An 18898-nucleotide genomic window follows, 5' to 3' on the forward strand; every position below is an offset into this window, starting at 1 on the left:
GATAAAGCAAAGCAGTGCGACAAAAACAACAGAGTTACACATGGAATAAACAAACATACAGTCAACAACACAATAGAAAAATCTATGTACACTTGTTTGATCCAATGCACTCGTTTGATCCAGTTGTGGATCAATGTTACATTGTTAACTTTACTGAAACAGGAAGGAAAATATATTGACTGAAAATGTGCCATAAATGTAAAAATAGATTTTTACCGGAGCTCAGCTGTTCAACAGCAGTGGCCCTGAACATTGTTCATTTTACTAAAGAGGAAGGCCATGTTAAATGAAAATGTGTCAGACATAGAATACGTATGTTATAGGTTGGCTACTCAGCCGCCGTGGACCAATGGCAACTCAGGCAAAAGGAATAATTTAATTTGGGCTATGCTGTGGTGGCAGACTTCTCACCATGGTAACAGGAGTCGCTCGGCGCTCCCTGCTTTATGTAACATCCACGACGGCGTGTTCCGTTCATTTCACAACAGTCTCATAAGTCTGCTGCTTCTCACACAGCTGACATCTTCCTACTTCAAAGGCCTTTGCTGCGTATCCTGTGTGCAAGGAAGGAGACATCAAAAGCAGGGTTCATTGTGTGCTGTATAGTGTGCGCCTTGTAACTGTGTTAAGCCTATTACCACACAAAAATGCTGTAGGATATTTGAGGGCAGTGGCATGATGGATATGCTCTCAGTATGTTGAGTCCTTGTTTAATCTTCCACAGTTTTGATAAATTTGACTCTCAACCATGATTCACATGTCCACTGCTCTGCTCCACTGGTCCAAACAATGGTTTGTCCATTACTAGGAGAGCACAGATTCCTACAATAAATAACGTAGTGTTGTCCTAAAGAGCCAAATGATGGTCAAATGAATCCACAGCAAGGAGAGATGAGTTGATCTTCCTTTTGTCAGCACCTCACCTAAAATGTCCATTCTTTATTTCCTTCCAGCTGGAGATCATGCTGGAGGCCAAGGTGTGGCGTGAGGCGGCCACACAGGTCTTCTTCGCCCTGGGCCTGGGCTTCGGAGGCGTCATAGCCTTCTCCAGCTACAACAAGCGGGACAACAACTGCCACTTTGACGCAGTGCTGGTCTCCTTCATCAACTTCTTCACCTCTGTGCTGGCCACCCTGGTGGTGTTCGCCGTGCTCGGCTTCAAGGCCAACATCATGAACGGCAAGTGTGTCGCGCTGTAAGTATGGATACGCAATTAAGCTGTCGTCAATTAATCAATTCAAATGTATTTATTATACTGAATATGTGAACACACTTTACAGAAAAGGGGGGAAGGGAAAACATTGTGCCTCAAAGGTAATCGGCCTTTTTGATGCTGACATGAAGTTTGGGAGGCTGGCTCCCCTCCCCCGGCGGCTCCCCTCCCTCGGCCGCTCCCCTCCCCCGGCCGCTCCCCTCCGCCAGCCCCTCCCCCGGCGGCTCCCCTCCCCCGGCGTCTCCCCTCCGCCAGCCCCTCCCCCGGCGGCTCCCCTCCCCCGGCCGCTCCCCTCCGCCAGCCCCTCCCCCGGCGGCTCCCCTCCGCCGGCGGCTCCCCTCCCCCGGCGGCTCCCCTCCCCCGGCGGCTCCCCTCCGCCAGCCCCTCCCCCGGCGGCTCCCCTCCCCCGGCGGCTCCCCTCCACCAGCCCCTCCCCCGGCGGCTCCCCTCCCCCGGCGGCTCCCCTCCCCCGGCGGCTCCCCTCCGCCAGCCCCTCCCCCGGCGGCTCCCCTCCCCCGGCGGCTCCCCTCCCCCGGCGGCTCCCCTCCGCCAGCCCCTCCCCCGGCGGCTCCCCTCCGCCAGCCCCTCCCCCGGCGGCTCCCCTCCCCCGGCGGCTCCCCTCCGCCCGCCCCTCCCCCGGCGGCTCCCCTCCCCCGGCGGCTCCCCTCCCCCGGCGGCTCCCCTCCGCCAGCCCCTCCCCCGGCGGCTCCCCTCCCCCGGCGGCTCCCCTCCCCCGGCGGCTCCCCTTTGGGTATGCAGACCCGCGAGCCACTGCGGCCTTATGATAATTTCTGATTTATTGTAACCCCCACCCCAATCAAAGTTACCCATTCCTGGTCTTTAAGATATTAGCAATAAGGCCTAGAATACATTAGCATAGTCTATGATAGAGTATCCATTTTGATCTGGTATTATTTCATTTTCTATCTCTCAGGAACACTCAGAAGATAGTGAGTTTGCTGGGGAAAGAGATCAGCCGTGATCTGATCCCCCACCACATCAACTTCAGCGCCACTGTGAGCGCTGAGGACTACCGACAGATGACTGAGTTCATCAGACGGGAGAAGGAAAAGGATTACCAGGATCTGGGCCTGGGCTCCTGCAGCATCGAGGAAGAGCTCAACAAGGTGAGGGGTCATTGTCTTTCGACAGCTACAGCACATCATTCTAATGTGTTGGTCAGTGCAGACGGCCGTCGCAACATCCGACGTAGGACATTGGGTACAACATCCGACGTAGGACATTGGGTACAACATCCGACGTAGGACATTGGGTACAACATCCGACGTAGGACATTGGGTACAACATCCGACGTAGGACATTGGGTACAACATCCGACGTAGGACATTGGGTACAACATCCGACGTAGGACATTGGGTACAACATCCAACGTAGGACATTGGGTACAACATCCGACGTAGGACATTGGGTACAACATCCGACGTAGGACATTGGGTACAACATCCGACGTAGGACATTGGGTACAACATCCGACGTAGGACATTGGGTACAACATCCGACGTAGGACATTGGGTACAACATCCGACGTAGGACATTGGGTACAACATCCGACGTAGGACATTGGGTACAACATCCGACGTAGGACATTGGGTACAACATCCAACGTAGGACATTGGGTACAACATCCAACGTAGGACATTGGGTAACGGGGCTCATAGAATGTATAACAGTGATATCATATCATTTTGTATCTTTTATGATCATAATCACTTAGGTAGCATTCTACTTGAAGAAAACACAAACAGTCATGAAAACTGGTGTCACACAGGTGTCATCACGACAACTGACTTTACACTGTCATGTCTCAAACCAGGAATAGCTACGCCTATTCAATGAACATTCTTTGTGTCATAACAGTGCTGTAAAGTGTTACTGAATGCAGTTTCCCACAGACTGTGTTAGACCTATCTCTAGATCTTGTCTACACACTTTGAGATTTCAAGGAAACCGCTTGGTTTAAGTTGCTTCCCCTTCCATTCAACACCGTTTGGTAGACTGCTACTTTAGTGTATTTCTGTTCCCTTGCTGTTACGTGTGTTCCAACTCAGTGTGAATAATTGATAAGGTATTGACTTAACAGGAAAGCACAGCGTCAGACAAAGAGGCCCTGTAGATCTACAACATGGCTCAAGTTAACAATCATGTGACTCCTTGGGGACAAAAGTCTTACTAGAAGTGGATGTTACTGACGTAAACCTCATCTTCATCTTCCTCCTCCTGCTCCCCATCCTCCTGCTCCTCGTCCTCCTCAGGCAGTGCAGGGTACAGGCCTGGCCTTCATTGCCTTTACAGAGGCCATGACCCACTTCCCTGCATCTCCCTTCTGGTCCGTCATGTTCTTCCTGATGCTGGTTAACCTGGGCCTGGGCAGCATGTTCGGAACCATCGAAGGCATCATCACACCCCTGGTGGACACCTTCAAAGTCCGCAAGGAGTTCCTCACAGGTCAGTCAGAGAGAGGGGATGAAGGAATAGATGGGTAATTATTTCTCATTTCAACTTTCTGTGATTCCTCTTATCTACTCGTCTCCTTCTCAATCTTATTTGAGAAGGTCCAAGGTCCCTCTCTGACCGTTTTCTTCAGAGGAGAAAAGATTCAAGGAATTTAGGAAAAACAAAACGGAAAGAGCCTATGTGTCAGTTTGTGGAGGTAGACCTTTCCCAAAATGTATCCTCAGCTGAACTCTTGATGTGTGTTTGCCATAGTAATGGGTCAATAGTATTACCCAGGTGTATGTGTTATGTCTCTTTGCTCTAATGCTTCTGGCTTAATAATGATGTCATAAAACTACCTCGAATGCAGAGCAGATGTCTGGTACCAAAGAGAATGTTTTAGAATTGATACACTTAGTGCAGCAACATGTTGACAAATATTGTGCATGAATTCTGTTAACGAGGATGGCATTTCTCCCCCTTGCACCGTTTCAATAACGTCCATGTTGTCCCCCTCCTGTAACAGTGGGTGTCTGTCTGCTGGCCTTCTTCATTGGCCTGCTGTTCGTCCAACGCTCTGGGAACTACTGGGTGGCCATGTTCGATGACTACTCTGCCACACTGCCTCTGCTCATAGTGGTCATCCTGGAGAATGTGGCTGTTGCTTGGGTCTATGGGACTGACAAGTATGTACAGTACATATCAAATCATATACAGAATGGCAGCAATCTGTGGTTTTCTCCACTTTAATTCAAAATCCAAAGCTGTCCATCCAAATACAATGGAAAAAACAGTATTTGACTCAGTATTCAGAATGAGTTGAACATGAAAAGTTATTGTGAAATAATACACCTAAACTGTACTTTTATCTCCTATCACCTGTTGAACATAATTGCCAAAGTCAACAAAGTCTAAACTGAGTAGCATTATGCTTTTTCACCTCCTGTGGTGGTATCCCGTCTCCGTCTCTCCTCCCCAGGTTCTTTGAGGATCTGAAGGACATGCTGGGCTTCACTCCGTTCCGGTTCTACTACTACATGTGGAAGTACGTGACCCCCCTGCTGCTCATCCTGCTGCTGGGCTCCAGTGTGATCCAGCTGGGAATGACCCCGCCCAGCTACAGCGCCTGGCTAGAGGACCTGGTGAGTTGCCTCTCCACTGTGGTCTCTCTTTGGTGCAACTGGATAAGGCAAAACACAGTAGTTCAGTTTAATGGACTATTGTTTCAGTCGATGGGATGTGCACGATTTCTTTCCATACATCTTCTTCTTGTCTCCTTTATCCACACTGATTTGTAATATACCTGGAGCAGTCACTCGATATGCGCTTTGCCATGTTATCTCCACCAATAGGAACACTCGATATGCGCTTTGCCATGTTATCTCCACCAATAGGAACACTCGATATGCGCTTTGCCATGTTATCTCCACCAATAGGAACACTCGCTATGCGCTTTGCCATGTTATCTCCACCAATAGGAACACTCGATATGCGCTTTGCCATGTTAGCGTCATAAATACTCCACTGTTGGATTATCAAGATCAGCACAGATGGAGGAGAGGACTACGGGCTGAAGCGCGACAGAAATGTAAAGGCAATTTCCGATTGAGCTGACATATGCAGGAGTTTACCATGAATGCAGTCTCCGCTAACGGAAACAGTGCCTTTACATTTCAATCACGCTGTAGGCTGAACTTAACACGATACGGATTGAATAGAGCCCTTAGACTTACTGTAAGACAAGAGGACTTCACACTATTATCACCAGCTCGACTTGCTGTCCGTGGTTTTAGTGTCAGTATCAGTGTCAATGTGTTTACCTGTCTGGTATCCTTGGTGACCGGTTGTAACATTCCGGTCGTAGTTGTACTCCGTCTAGTCAGAACCTTGATAAACCTTCCTCCCCTCCAGGCCAGTGAGAGGTCTATGAGCTACAATAGTAAACAGTAGTAGTAGTAGTAGTTGTAGTAGTAGTATACAGAACTAGTAACCTCTAACCTCCCTCTGTCTCCCCCTCCAGGCCAGTGAGAAATCCCTGAGCTACCCTCCGTGGGGCCTGGCGGTCTGCATCTCCCTGGTGGTAATGGCCATCGTGCCCGTGCCCGTGGTGTTCTTCCTCCGCTACTTCAACGTCATCGATGAGAACGCCGGCGTCGTCTCCACCATCTCATACAAGAAGGGCTGCATCATCCAGGAGATAGCCAGGCCCGAGGAGGAGGACGACGCCAGCCTCATCCATGCCAAGTCGCCCTCGCCCATGCCCGGCAACAGCATCTACCGCAAGCAGAACGGAGGGGTTTCCGATTCCGCCCCCAACGGCCGCTATGGTATTGGCTACTTGATGGCCGACATGCCGGACATGCCCGAGTCAGACTTATAGCGTGTTGTTTCTGGTACTCCGCCCTACTGGCTGGCCAACCAATCCCTCTTTTGCGTGCGTTTAGTCGTGGGAATCGTCATCTGCATATTTTTACTCTTATATTTTTACTGTATATTCTTTGTAGATATCGTAGCTGCTCCCCTTCATGTTGTCCTTTTCCCGTTTTGCTGTAAAAACGATTAAAAAGGTGTGCACAATGTATACTGTACATACTATCTCCTTTTGTCTTCCCCACCCAGTCCTTCCTTGGCTCAGTCCCAAATGGAACCGCTCAGCCCCGTCCTGAAGCTCTTAGTTGACAAGACAGTACAGTATTGGTGTAAGCAATAAGGTGGACACTCCACCAAGCCTGGTATAGTTGTTCAACAAGGGACTTAGGCTAGGGACAAGTGAAGATCACGTTTGGGGTTAATTCCATTTCAATTCAGTCAATTCAGGAAGTAAACTGTGAAATTAAAAATGTGCTCATAGAGGAAGCGCCGCAAATTTTTCAGTTTACTTCCTGAATCACCAAATTGAAATAGAATTGACCCCAACCCTGTGAGGGATAGGTTTGGGACTGGGCCTTTTGTCTGTCTCTGGAAGATGCTGTAGAATGGTTGTGTACATTGTGACCTCACCTCTGGCCCAGAGTTCTGAGATTAATAGCAGCGCAGCCTCTTTGGATGATATACGTGTTGGCAATGACGCAATACTGACCACATTTCTTTAGTTTAAGTACAATATAGTGCAAACAGCAAAAGGATGGCATGGAAACTGAACCCCCCCAACCAAACCCCCCCAAAAAATGTGCCTAAATAACTTATGATATTTGTTTATAGAATACATGGTGGACGTTGTATATTTAAGGTATTCTGTAAATATAAATATTATAAATATTATAAATATATTTAGCCTATCTGAATAGTTTGGATATCAGAACACCTTGTTTTTTGGTAAGAAGTGCTTAAAATCCTTAAAAGCTGGTTCCCTTTTTTGTTTACTGATGTGCTGTCAATCTATGTAGAGGTTTGACCCCTCTTGATAAACTTGTAAATATTTTTTCCTCCATGAAATGGCTTCATAACGTGATGTATTTTCTTTCCCCTGTTGAGATTAAAGAGAAAACCTGGTCCGTACTGGGCACTAATGTCTGTTCTCACTGTTAGTCTGTCAGGGAAATGAAAACAAACAAACAAAAGACAGACTCATGGTGAAGGATACATCAATATGTGACCTATTTAACGGTGTTGCACTGCCCTCTAGCGTACACGACAAACATCTTTTCAGATGACAATCTAAGGACAGGGAGGCAGGCAATATATCAAATATTTACAAAATACAAACATTGTTTAAAAGTCAAACAGAATTTACTGAGATGCAACATCATACATTACAAGTACAACAGTCATGACATGACTTACAATCTCGCATCTTGACAAAAGACAAGGAATGGGGTCATTTGGTAAACAAACGCATGTATTGAATACATAATCAAATATGGCCCTTGAGAAGTAAGAATTTATTTCCTTTGGCTTTTTTTCCAGTTGTCTTCAGTTTCATTTTATAATGGTGATAACAGGTAAACAACACACATTTATAATGAAAACAACACAAATGAAGCATCCCTTTTAGAGTTTTTGCAGTCATACAAACAATTTCTAATAACATTTGGCAGGAGTGTTTCAATTCAAAATACTAAACTATGTCTAAGATTAAAATATTCTTTATTCAAAGGCATTTTATTTACTTTTAGGTATTGTAGTATACAGTCAACCCCTGGTAAGTGCTTGCAATAGTTTGGGATGATTATGAAAGTGTGCACTTAATTAGAGCATGCAGATCTCCAGACAGCATTTGAGTTTGGACTAGAGAAGTGAAACGTTAAAGTGCACTTAAACAATGTAACCTTGTCATGAATCAAGTGCACTCGTGTGGTCTCTTCATGGTCTTTGACACGGTCCGAAGTGGCCTGAGAAGTATGGCTGTCAGACAATGTCAGTTATTGAGATAGTTTTATCTCTGTGATTTCAGTGAGGTAACGTCTCCCCCTGTACTGGTACTGTATGTGTGTACTGGTACTGTATGTGTGCAGAAGACACACTACTCCACTGAATCTTCAGAGAAATCCCTTTTCCATGTGTATTCTGTGAACAATGAAAAGTAAATATAGCAGTAATTGGTAACTACTGAAATGTCTTTTTGCCATGGTTTTACTATTGACTTGATTATTGGTATGGGTAATATACATGGGCAGTGTAGTACAGGTGTATGGTTTTACTATTGACTTGATTATTGGTATGGGTAATATACATGGGCAGTGTAGTACAGGTGTATGGTTTTACTATTGACTTGATTATTGGTCTGGGTAATATACATGGGCAGTGTAGTACAGGTGTATGGTTTTACTATTGACTTGATTATTGGTCTGGGTAATATACATGGGCAGTGTAGTACAGGTGTATGGTTTTACTATTGACTTGATTATTGGTATGGGTAATATACATGGGCAGTGGAGTACAGGTGTATGGTTTTACTATTGACTTGATTATTGGTATGGGTAATATACATGGGCAGTGTAGTACAGGTGTATGGTTTTACTATTGACTTGATTATTGGTATGGGTAATATACATGGGCAGTGTAGTACAGGTGTATGGTTTTACTATTGACTTGATTATTGGTATGGGTAATATACATGGGCAGTGTAGTACAGGTGTATGGTTTTACTATTGACTTGATTATTGGTATGGGTAATATACATGGGCAGTGTAGTACAGGTGTATGGTTTTACTATTGACTTGATTATTGGTATGGGTAATATACATGGGCAGTGAAGTACAGGTGTATGGTTTTACTATTGACTTGATTATTGGGCAGTGTAGTACAGGTGTATGGTTTTACTATTGACTTGATTATTGGTATGGGTAATATACATGGGCAGTGTAGTACAGGTACGTACCAAGCTGTGGGCTCAGTCAGTAACTCAGTCGTTTTGCTGCTCTCTCATCTTGGCTGTGATCTCCTCTCTCATCTCACAGTGTTTGTTGAGGTCCTTGACCTCCAGAGGCAGAGAACTGTTCCACACCATCAGTACAGACTCCTCGTCTGGGAACATACACACACACACACACACACACACACACACACACACACACACACACACACACACACACCACACACACACACACACACACACACACACACACATTGTACTCTCAATATCTCATTTAGGTTTTCTTTGTAGATTCTCTGTAGTTGTTAGGTCTTTGTCATTGTTTCTTACCATATTGATTCTTATCTTGGGACAGTCTTCTTCCCAAAACCAGGACCACATTCTTACGGTTTAGTGTTTCTATGATATGAAAATAATACACGAGTTTGTGAAACTTTCAACACTGTGCAAACAGGAAGCAGATTTATGTTCAAATACTATTTCAAATATCTCAATTACTTTCACATACATTCGAAGTAATTTTTATTTGAAACAAAGAGTAGTTGAACATTTTAATGTATTTAGAAATATACTCCCATGCACTTTACCCATGTATTTGAAATTCCTCTAAAATACAACTGCGTTGAATATTAGCTTTACAAATAACCATTAAAATACTCAAATAACAATACTTGTTTTGGGCTGTGTATTTGAACAGTGGCAGACTTACCATTAGGCAGAAAAGGCAATTGCCTCATGCCTCACATCATCAAGGGGCCTCATGAGCTTGGCATATAAAAAAAAATTATACTAGTAAACAAAAAATATATACTAGTAAAAAAAATAGTAAAAAAAAGATCTACCTACCTACCTACCTACCTACCTACCTACCTACCTACCTACCTACCTACCTACCTACCTACCTACCTACCTACCTACCTACCTACCTACCTACCTACCTACCTACCTACCTACCTACCTACCTACCTATATCCGCTTGAGGCCCCACCATGCTCTGCTCGAGGCCCCCCAATGAGAAACATAAACAGCCATACAGATACAGTCGTTACCTATAAAAACAGAGGCCATGCTGCGTATGGACTGGCAGTGGGGGCTGATGACCTGCAGCAGCTGGAGGTTGGCCAGCTCTACCAGGAGGAGGTGGCCTCCCCGGGTGCCGATCCACAGGGTGGTGGTGGTTTGCTGCACCAGGAGGGACTTGATGTTCGCCCAGGTTGGAGTATCCGCTCCAAATTCAAACTCTGAATTAGCCTTTCTGGGTCGCCGGCTGGAGTTGTGTCTATGGGCCAAGAACATAGAGTGGGTTCAGGCAGTGGTTTCCAAACTGTGGGGCGTGTGAGGGGTGGGGGGGTGAAAACATTTGGGAACCACTGGTTTAAGGAAAAGTCTTTCTTTCTTTTTTTTTACAGCAATTTACATAGGATTGTCCTCACGTGTGTGTGGTGTCAGAGCAGAGCTTTACCTGAGTAGTTGGGCACAGTCAATGCTGTCAATCATCCGTCCACTCTTCTTATTCCACACCTCCACACTCTGCCCTCCAGCCTTGCTGAGGTACACATGCTTCTCCACTACCATACGAGACACACACGGCTCACTGCTCACCGCATGATGCTGCCTGAGGAGAACACACACACAGAGCAACTCACTTCACACTTAGAAAACAAATCAACAGCCCTGCAGGCCGCCAAAATATAGGGTTACATCTCTGAAGGTGACACTCACTGGAAGAGGCTGTTGGGTTTAGTGTCAATGGTCTTACAGACGCCATAGTCGGCGGTGAAGGAAAGGATTCTGGTCCCACAGCCGGCCCACACCGTGGTCCTGTCCAGGGAGTGACCCGATTGGCCCAGACACATCACTGGGGTGTTGACGTTCCCGATGTGCAACGTCTTGACTGGCTGGCCATTCTCCACCTGGAGCGCAGAGTCCTCATAAACCGTCAGAATTCCATTTGCTGTCCCAACTAACAAGTAATTCTTTCTTTGACTGAAATTAAATCAACAACAAAGAAATCAGTGTCAGTACTTTACTTGGTAACATACTGTTAACATCACTGTAAATACACATTAAATATTTTATATTCTACCTTTACCAGCTTTTTGGAACTAGCATAGCATAGCAGTAGCATAGCCATAGCATAGCATAGGGTTCGATACCGCGACCAAAACAGACTCATTTGCGACCTTTTGACTTGGCAGTGCGATACACAAGGTTGGTCGCAAGGTTGCCAGTGAAAATGTTTTACCTGGTCATGCTTTTAAAAAAAATATTATATTTTATTATGATTTATTCAACAGTAATGTGCAATTGACCAAAATTAAAACAACTTTCAGAAGAGGCAACAACTGCACGGGAATTCCCCTGTCTGTGTGTGTCAGGGCTCGATATACAACTCCGGGCCAGTCAATTATCCCGTCAGTCGCCCTCTTGGGCCAGTGAAAAAAACATAGTAATAATGCTATCTTTAGTGTAGGCCACGTAACCGATCAAAAAAACATAGCATTATTACTATCTTTAGTGTAGGCCACGTAACCGATCAAAAAAACATAGTAATAATGCTATCTTTAGTGTAGGCCACGTAACCGATCAAAAAAACATAGTAATAATGCTATCTTTAGTGTAGGCCACGTAACCGATCAAAAAAATATAGTAATAATGCTATCTTTAGTGTAGGCCACGTAACCGATCAAAAAAACATAGTAATAATGCTATCTTTAGTGTAGGCCACGTACCCGATCAAAAAAACATAGTAATAATGCTATCTTTAGTGTAGGCCACGTAACCGATCAAAAAAACATAGTAATAATGCTATCTTTAGTGTAGGCCACGTAACCGATCAAAAAAACATAGTAATAATGCTATCTTTAGTGTAGGCCACGTAGCCGATCAAAAAAACATAGTAATAATGCTATCTTTAGTGTAGGCCACGTAACCGATCAAAAAAACATAGTAATAATGCTATCTTTAGTGTAGGCCACGTAACCGATCAAAAAAACATAGTAATAATGCTATCTTTAGTGTAGGCCACGTAACCGATCAAAAAAACATAGTAATAATGCTATCTTTAGTGTAGGCCACGTAACCGATCAAAAAAACATAGTAATAATGCTATCTTTAGTGTAGGCCACGTAGCCGATCAAAAAAACATAGTAATAATGCTATCTTTAGTGTAGGCCACGTAACCGATCAAAAAAACATAGTAATAATGCTATCTTTAGTGTAGGCCACGTAACCGATCAAAAAAACATAGTAATAATGCTATCTTTAGTGTAGGCCACGTAACCGATCAAAAAAACATAGTAATAATGCTATCTTTAGTGTAGGCCACGTAACCGATCAAAAAAACATAGTAATAATGCTATCTTTAGTGTAGGCCACGTAACCGATCAAAAAACAGAAGGATTCCCGAAGCGGTTTGTTCGTTATGGCGATTATTTATCACACGTGCACTGTACACATACAGTATAGCCTATAATCTGTCGGGCAGAGAGCGCGTGCAGCTCTCAAACAACTGTTGTTGCGTGGAGTGAAGACCCACAGCGGTAAACAGGATGTTCCAAGTTATGGCATCTACCAGTAAATGCTAAGTCAAGAATGGGCAAATCAGGCAGCGGAGGCTGCTAAGGGGAGGACGTCTCATAATAATGGCTGGAAATGTATCAAACATATGGTTTCAATGTGGTTGATACCATTCCACCGACTACATTCCAGCCATTACTATGAGCCGTCCTCCCCTCAGCAGCCTCCACTGAAACCAGGTATTTAAAAAGGTCAAAGTCTTGACTGAATATTTGCGATGCACAATTCAGTCAACATGGAATAGCCTACCTTGAAAATCTGACATTTCCTTGTTGATCCTTGAAAAGTCACTGAAGTTATGGATGCCAATTTATAAATTCCACTGCTCCAATATAATAATTCTGTGATTTCAATTCTGATCAGTTTTTATGAGAGATGTAGGCTCTTTCGTTTGTTTCCCTCCGTTTCAATTGAAGGGTGTTGCGCTAGTCTGTTGCGATTGTTGCTCTTATTATGAGCAAGACTCCATACAAAATGTTCCATTACAAAGGGAACCTGGTTAATGGGTGCCTTCTCGTTTTAAAACAGGATACAGTAACCCCTCAATAACTCAACAGGATACAGTAACCCCTCAATAACTCAACAGGATACAGTAACCCCTCAATAACTCAACAGGATACAGTAACCCCTCAATAACTCAACAGGATACAGTAACCCCTCAATAACTCAACAGGATACAGTAACCCCTCAATAACTCAACAGGATACAGTAACCCCTCAATAACTCAACAGGATACAGTAACCCCTCAATAACTCAACATCTCAAATGGCGAGACTGACTAGCTATGGACAGACTTCATTAGCGTGTTTGTGTCGGGAGCAAAGCCCACATTATTTGGACATATTTATAACGTAAAAATAATGTGAATGTCAATGCCATTGGGTAGGCAGGCCTATTAAAATATGCACTATTGTTAGTGGTAATGCATACTTTTTTGCATAGATTTTGTGGGGAGTTTTTTTTCTATAGGCTATTACAACAATTAAATATAAAATGTAAGTCCTTGAAAATTATAATTGTTTGTCACTGGCAAACTTACCTGAATGCCGAGCCCTGCTCTGTGCGGTGTGCATAGGGTCTATATGTCTACCACTTTGTGTAGCTGTTAGCGATGCTAATGTTAGCCTAACTGTTTTCGGGTGGATGGAAAGGCATTTAAAAGGTAACTACAAAGTAGCCTATGCCTACCTGGCAGAATCATGATTATTTGCATCAATCCAGTGGCCATTTGTTTTCAAAACGCCATCACATGTGCATAGCAGCGGGAAGTAGGGGTGCTGAGAGTGCTGTGGCACCCCTGAAAAATCTCTAAATAAATAAATAATTCACAAAAGCAGTGCACTGGGCCTTTACTATTGGTGTTTTAACGGACCAATACAGCCATCTGTAGAAACATCTCTACAACTGGCTGACTTGGTGCACACCTGAAAGGGTAAAAAAGAATTTAAATCTACATTTCTCCGATTTTTCCCAGACCTTAAAATTGGTCGTCCCCGATGTGGTTTAAGCATTGTTATGGACTTAGAACATCCAATTTAGTTGTTTTTCTATAAAAAAAATGTGTGATCTTGAGAGCGAAAACCTGAAGAAATGTAAGGAAATCAGTCCATCTCCCCACTACCCTTTTTGTTTGTTGCCTTGGCATAATTGTAAAACAATCTGCCCTCTAGAGGATTTCTCAGAAAATAACACATAGCACTTTAAAATCTGCAATAAAAACATTTTGCACTCTATTTGAACAGTCTCTTTCCTTTGCTGTTACAGTAAATATATCCAAATCAATGTAAGAACACAAGGGCATGCTAATGTTAAAGATGGCTAGCCATTATTAGCCTGGTTCTGTATGGAATGCAGGCACATTATGGGACACAGGTCAGGTCATTATCAATTATATATATATATATATATATATTGGTGTGACCAAATCATGTTAGTGCAAAACCCTGATATAGCCATAGCTTAGCATCTAGTCTGACACTCTCTTACCTGCGCTGAGGGTGTGTGTGGAAGAACAGTGATGTCACAGCGTCGGTGACACTCTGCAGGTTGTACCAGTTGGACAGGTTCTGAGTGCTGATGACGACCAGTGCCCCTGATTGTGTACCAGCCACCAGCCAATCACAGGCTTCGTCTGGGACTTGGACAGTCACCAGGCATAAGACAGGACTCGTGTCAATCACCTGCAGGGAGAAGAAAGACATTAGCATTGAGGAATATGGGAATTTTAAACACAGATTAGTCTGTGTTTGTGTATTGTGAGGACTATGTCAAAGAGACCTGTATTATGAGGACTAACAGTACCAGTCAAAAGTTTGGACACACCTACTCATTCAAGGGTTTTTCTTACATTTTAACTATTTTCTACATTGTAGAATAATAGTGAAGACATCAAAACTATGAAATAATACAAAAAAAGTGTTAAATTAAATAAAATATATATATATATATTTTAGATTCTTCAAAGTAGCCACCCTTTGCCTTGATGTTTTGCACACCCTTAGCATTCTTTCAACCAGCTTCACCTGGAATGCTTTTCCAAGAGTCTTGAAGGAGTTCCCACATTTGCTGAGCACTTGTTGGCTGCTTTTTCTTCATTCTGTGGTCCAACTCATCCCAAACCATCTCAATCTCACTCCACCACTCTCCTTCTTGGTCAAATAGCCCTTACACAGCCTGGAGGTGTGTTGGGTCATTGTCTTGTTGAAAAACAAATGATAGTCCCACTAAGCGCAAACCAGATGGGACGGCGTATCACTGTAGAATGCTGTTGCAGCCATGCTGGTTAAGTGTGCCATGAATTCTAAATAAATCACTGACAGTGTCACCAACAAAGCACCCCCACACATCACACCTCCTTCTCCATGCTTCACAGTGGGAACCACATATGCAGAAATCATCCGTTCACCTACTCTGCGTCTCACAAAAACACAGCGGTTGGAAGCAAAAATCTCAAATTTGGATTTATCAGACCAAAGGACAGATTTACACCGGTCTAATGTCCATTGCTTGCGTTTCTTGGCCCAAGAAAGTATTTCCTTCTTATTGGTGTCCTTTAGTAGTGGTTTCATTGTAGTAATTCTACCATGAAGGCCTGATTCACACAGTCTCCTCAGAACAGTTGATGTTGAGATGTGTCTGTTCCTTGAACTCTGTGAAGCATTTATTTGGGTTGCAATTTCTGAGGCTGTTCATTCTAATGAGTTTAGGGTCTTCCTTTACTGTGGCGGGGTCTTCCTTTACTGTGGCGGCCCTCATTAGAGCCAGTTTCATCATAGAGCTTGATGGTTTTTGCGACTGCACATGAAGGAACTTTCAATGTTCTTGAAATTTTCCATATTGACTGACCTTCATGTCTTAAATTATTGATGGACTGTCGTTCCTCTTTGCTTATTTGAGATGTTCTTGCCATAATATGGACTTGGTATTTTACCAAATAGGGCTATCTTCTGTATACCACCCCTACCTTGTCACAACACAACTCATTGGCTCAAATGCATTCTGAAGGAAAGAAATTCCACAAATGAAGTTAACAAGGCACACCTGTTAATTGAAATGCATTCCAGGTAACTACCTCATGAAACTGGTTGAGAGAATGCCAAGAGTGTCCAAAGCTGTCATCAAGGCAAAGGTTGGCTACTTTGAAGAATCTTAAATATGGTTACCTCATGATTCCATATTAAATTTCATTGTTTTGATGTCTTCACTATTATTCTACAATGTAGAAAATAGTAAAACATTTTGAAAAACCCTTGAATGAGTAATGTCAAAGAGACCTGTATTGTGAGGACCTATGCTATTGTTTTAATACCTGAGCTCTAATTATCTAGCTGCAGTAATACATTTATTGTTAGAGCTGGTATTGTGTTGTAAACAAGTACTTTGCAAATCCCTACAATGCGAGTGCCTGCGTTGAGAGATCCTCTATGAATACCTGTGTTGTGACCTTCTCAGTCTCCAGGTCGACAGACGCAACACAGCCCAGTCTCTGTGTGCTGCTGCCCCCTCCCACCCAGGCCCTTGGGTTAGAACTGGGGCCGTTGCTGGCGCTGCTGCAGCCCACCGTGAAACACTCAGCATTGGCAGCTCTGCTGACCACCAGCTCCCTCATCAGACACAGCATCTCCCCAGAGTTCAGCCTCTCAAACACCTACAGTACACACACAGGCAAATATAGTCACAGTTAGTCAAACACCTACAGTACACACACAGGCAAATATAGTCACAGTTAGTCAAACACCTACAGTACACACACAGGCAAATATAGTCACAGTTAGTCAAACACCTACAGTACACACACAGGCAAATATAGTCACAGTTAGTCAAACACCTACAGTACACACACAGGCAAATATAGTCACAGTTAGTCAAACACCTACAGTACACACACAGGCAAATATAGTCACAGTTAGTCAAACACCTACACAAATGCAAGTAGTCAGTTTAGTCACACCTTCACATAGTCAGTTCAAAACGTACAGACAGTCAGTGAAACATCTACACTTCACACACACCCAGGTGGAGACAGGTAGTAGTAACAGTAGAACGGTTACCTGTGTGGAGGTGGGTCTGTCCTGGGGATTCTCCCTCATACAGTCCTTCATCAGGCCTTGGAAGCCTGGCCAGGGGGAGCAGCCGTGGTGCTTCACTGGGTCTGGCAGCTTGCGCTGCACAGCGATCTCGTCAAACTCGCTGGGGAACTTCATGCCATCTGAGATGCGCTCACCACAGGTCAGCAGGTCGTATAGCAGCAGGCCGAACGAGAACACATCCGCCTGCTGGTTGTAGATCACATTGCCCCGGGCGACCTCTGGCGCCCGGAAACCTGGGTGGGTGGAGAGAGAAATGGTGAGGGGAGAGGGAGGGAGAAAGAGAGAACAGAGACAGATAGTAAAATAGAGGAGGAGTCAGGGGGCTAGAGGAGGACAGAGACAGATAGTAAAATAGAGGAGGAGTCAGGGGGCTAGAGGAGGACAGAGACAGATAGTAAAATAGAGGAGGAGTCAGGGGGCTAGAGGAGGACAGAGACAGATAGTAAAATAGAGGAGGAGTCAGGGGGCTAGAGGAGGACAGAGACAGATAGTAAAATAGAGGAGGAGGAGTCAGGGGGCTAGAGGAGGACAGAGACAGATAGTAAAATAGAGGAGGAGTCAGGGGGCTAGAGGAGGACAGAGACAGATAGTAAAATAGAGGAGGAGGAGTCAGGGGGCTAGAGGAGGACAGAGACAGATAGTAAAATAGAGGAGGAGTCAGGGGGCTAGAGGAGGACAGAGACAGATAGTAAAATAGAGGAGGAGTCAGGGGGCTAGAGGAGGACAGAGACAGATAGTAAAATAGAGGAGGAGGAGTCAGGGGGCTAGAGGAGGACAGAGACAGATAGTAAAATAGAGGAGGAGTCAGGGGGCTAGAGGAGGACAGAGACAGATAGTAAAATAGAGGAGGAGTCAGGGGGCTAGAGGAGGACAGAGACAGATAGTAAAATAGAGGAGGAGTCAGGGGGCTAGAGGAGGACAGAGACAGATAGTAAAATAGAGGAGGAGGAGTCAGGGGGCTAGAGGAGGACAGAGACAGATAGTAAAATAGAGGAGGAGTCAGGGGGCTAGAGGAGGACAGAGACAGATAGTAAAATAGAGGAGGAGTCAGGGGGCTAGAGGAGGACAGAGACAGATAGTAAAATAGAGGAGGAGTCAGGGGGCTAGAGGAGGACAGAGACAGATAGTAAAATAGAGGAGGAGGAGTCAGGGGGCTAGAGGAGGACAGAGACAGATAGTAAAATAGAGGAGGAGTCAGGGGGCTAGAGGAGGACAGAGACAGATAGTAAAATAGAGGAGGAGTCAGGGGGCTAGAGGAGGACAGAGACAGATAGTAAAATAGAGGAGGTGTCAGGGGGCTAGAGGAGGACAGAGACAGATAGTAAAATAGAGGAGGAGTCAGGGGGCTAGAGGAGGACAGAGACAGATAGTAAAATAGAGGAGGAGTCAGGGGGCTAGAGGAGGACAGAGACAGATAGTAAAATAGAGGAGGAGTCAGGGGGCTAGAGGAGGACAGAGACAGATAGTAAAATAGAGGAGGAGTCAGGGGGCTAGAGGAGGACAGAGACAGATAGTAAAATAGAGGAGGAGTCAGGGGGCTAGAGGAGGACAGAGACAGATAGTAAAATAGAGGAGGAGTCAGGGGGCTAGAGGAGGACAGAGACAGATAGTAAAATAGAGGAGGAGTCAGGGGGCTAGAGGAGGACAGAGACAGATAGTAAAATAGAGGAGGAGTCAGGGGGCTAGAGGAGGACAGAGACAGATAGTAAAATAGAGGAGGAGTCAGGGGGCTAGAGGAGGACAGAGACA

General features: G+C 44.6%; 2 protein-coding genes across 6 annotated transcripts in view; one reads left to right on the forward strand and one right to left on the reverse strand.

The window, feature by feature from the left end:
- Positions 1 to 7176, forward strand: part of slc6a15 (solute carrier family 6 member 15) — a 32323-nt gene extending 25147 nt beyond the window's left edge. The window contains exons 7-12 of the mRNA XM_014125712.3: positions 954 to 1195; positions 2148 to 2340; positions 3487 to 3679; positions 4194 to 4353; positions 4647 to 4809; positions 5688 to 7176. Of these exons, the coding sequence (XP_013981187.1) occupies positions 954 to 1195; positions 2148 to 2340; positions 3487 to 3679; positions 4194 to 4353; positions 4647 to 4809; positions 5688 to 6047 (1311 nt within the window). The 3' untranslated portion in view covers positions 6048 to 7176. The remainder of the gene's footprint in view (positions 1 to 953; positions 1196 to 2147; positions 2341 to 3486; positions 3680 to 4193; positions 4354 to 4646; positions 4810 to 5687) is intronic.
- A 198-nt stretch (positions 7177 to 7374) lies between these two features.
- The window catches only part of lrrk2 (leucine-rich repeat kinase 2), a 75899-nt gene continuing 64375 nt past the window's right edge, over positions 7375 to 18898 (reverse strand). For all 5 annotated transcript variants that reach the window (XM_014125703.3, XM_082957398.1, XM_014125702.3 and 2 more), the window contains exons 42-50: positions 17111 to 17382; positions 16492 to 16707; positions 14547 to 14740; positions 10704 to 10967; positions 10444 to 10596; positions 10031 to 10260; positions 9312 to 9380; positions 8988 to 9133; positions 7375 to 8173 (exon numbers count right to left, since the gene is read on the reverse strand). In XM_014125703.3, the coding sequence (XP_013981178.3) occupies positions 9012 to 9133; positions 9312 to 9380; positions 10031 to 10260; positions 10444 to 10596; positions 10704 to 10967; positions 14547 to 14740; positions 16492 to 16707; positions 17111 to 17382 (1520 nt within the window). In that variant the 3' untranslated portion in view covers positions 7375 to 8173; positions 8988 to 9011. The remainder of the gene's footprint in view (positions 8174 to 8987; positions 9134 to 9311; positions 9381 to 10030; positions 10261 to 10443; positions 10597 to 10703; positions 10968 to 14546; positions 14741 to 16491; positions 16708 to 17110; positions 17383 to 18898) is intronic.

The sequence above is a fragment of the Salmo salar genome, chromosome 10 (assembly GCF_965601325.2).
Source record: "Salmo salar chromosome 10, fSalSal1, whole genome shotgun sequence".
Taxonomy (NCBI): domain Eukaryota; kingdom Metazoa; phylum Chordata; class Actinopteri; order Salmoniformes; family Salmonidae; genus Salmo; species Salmo salar.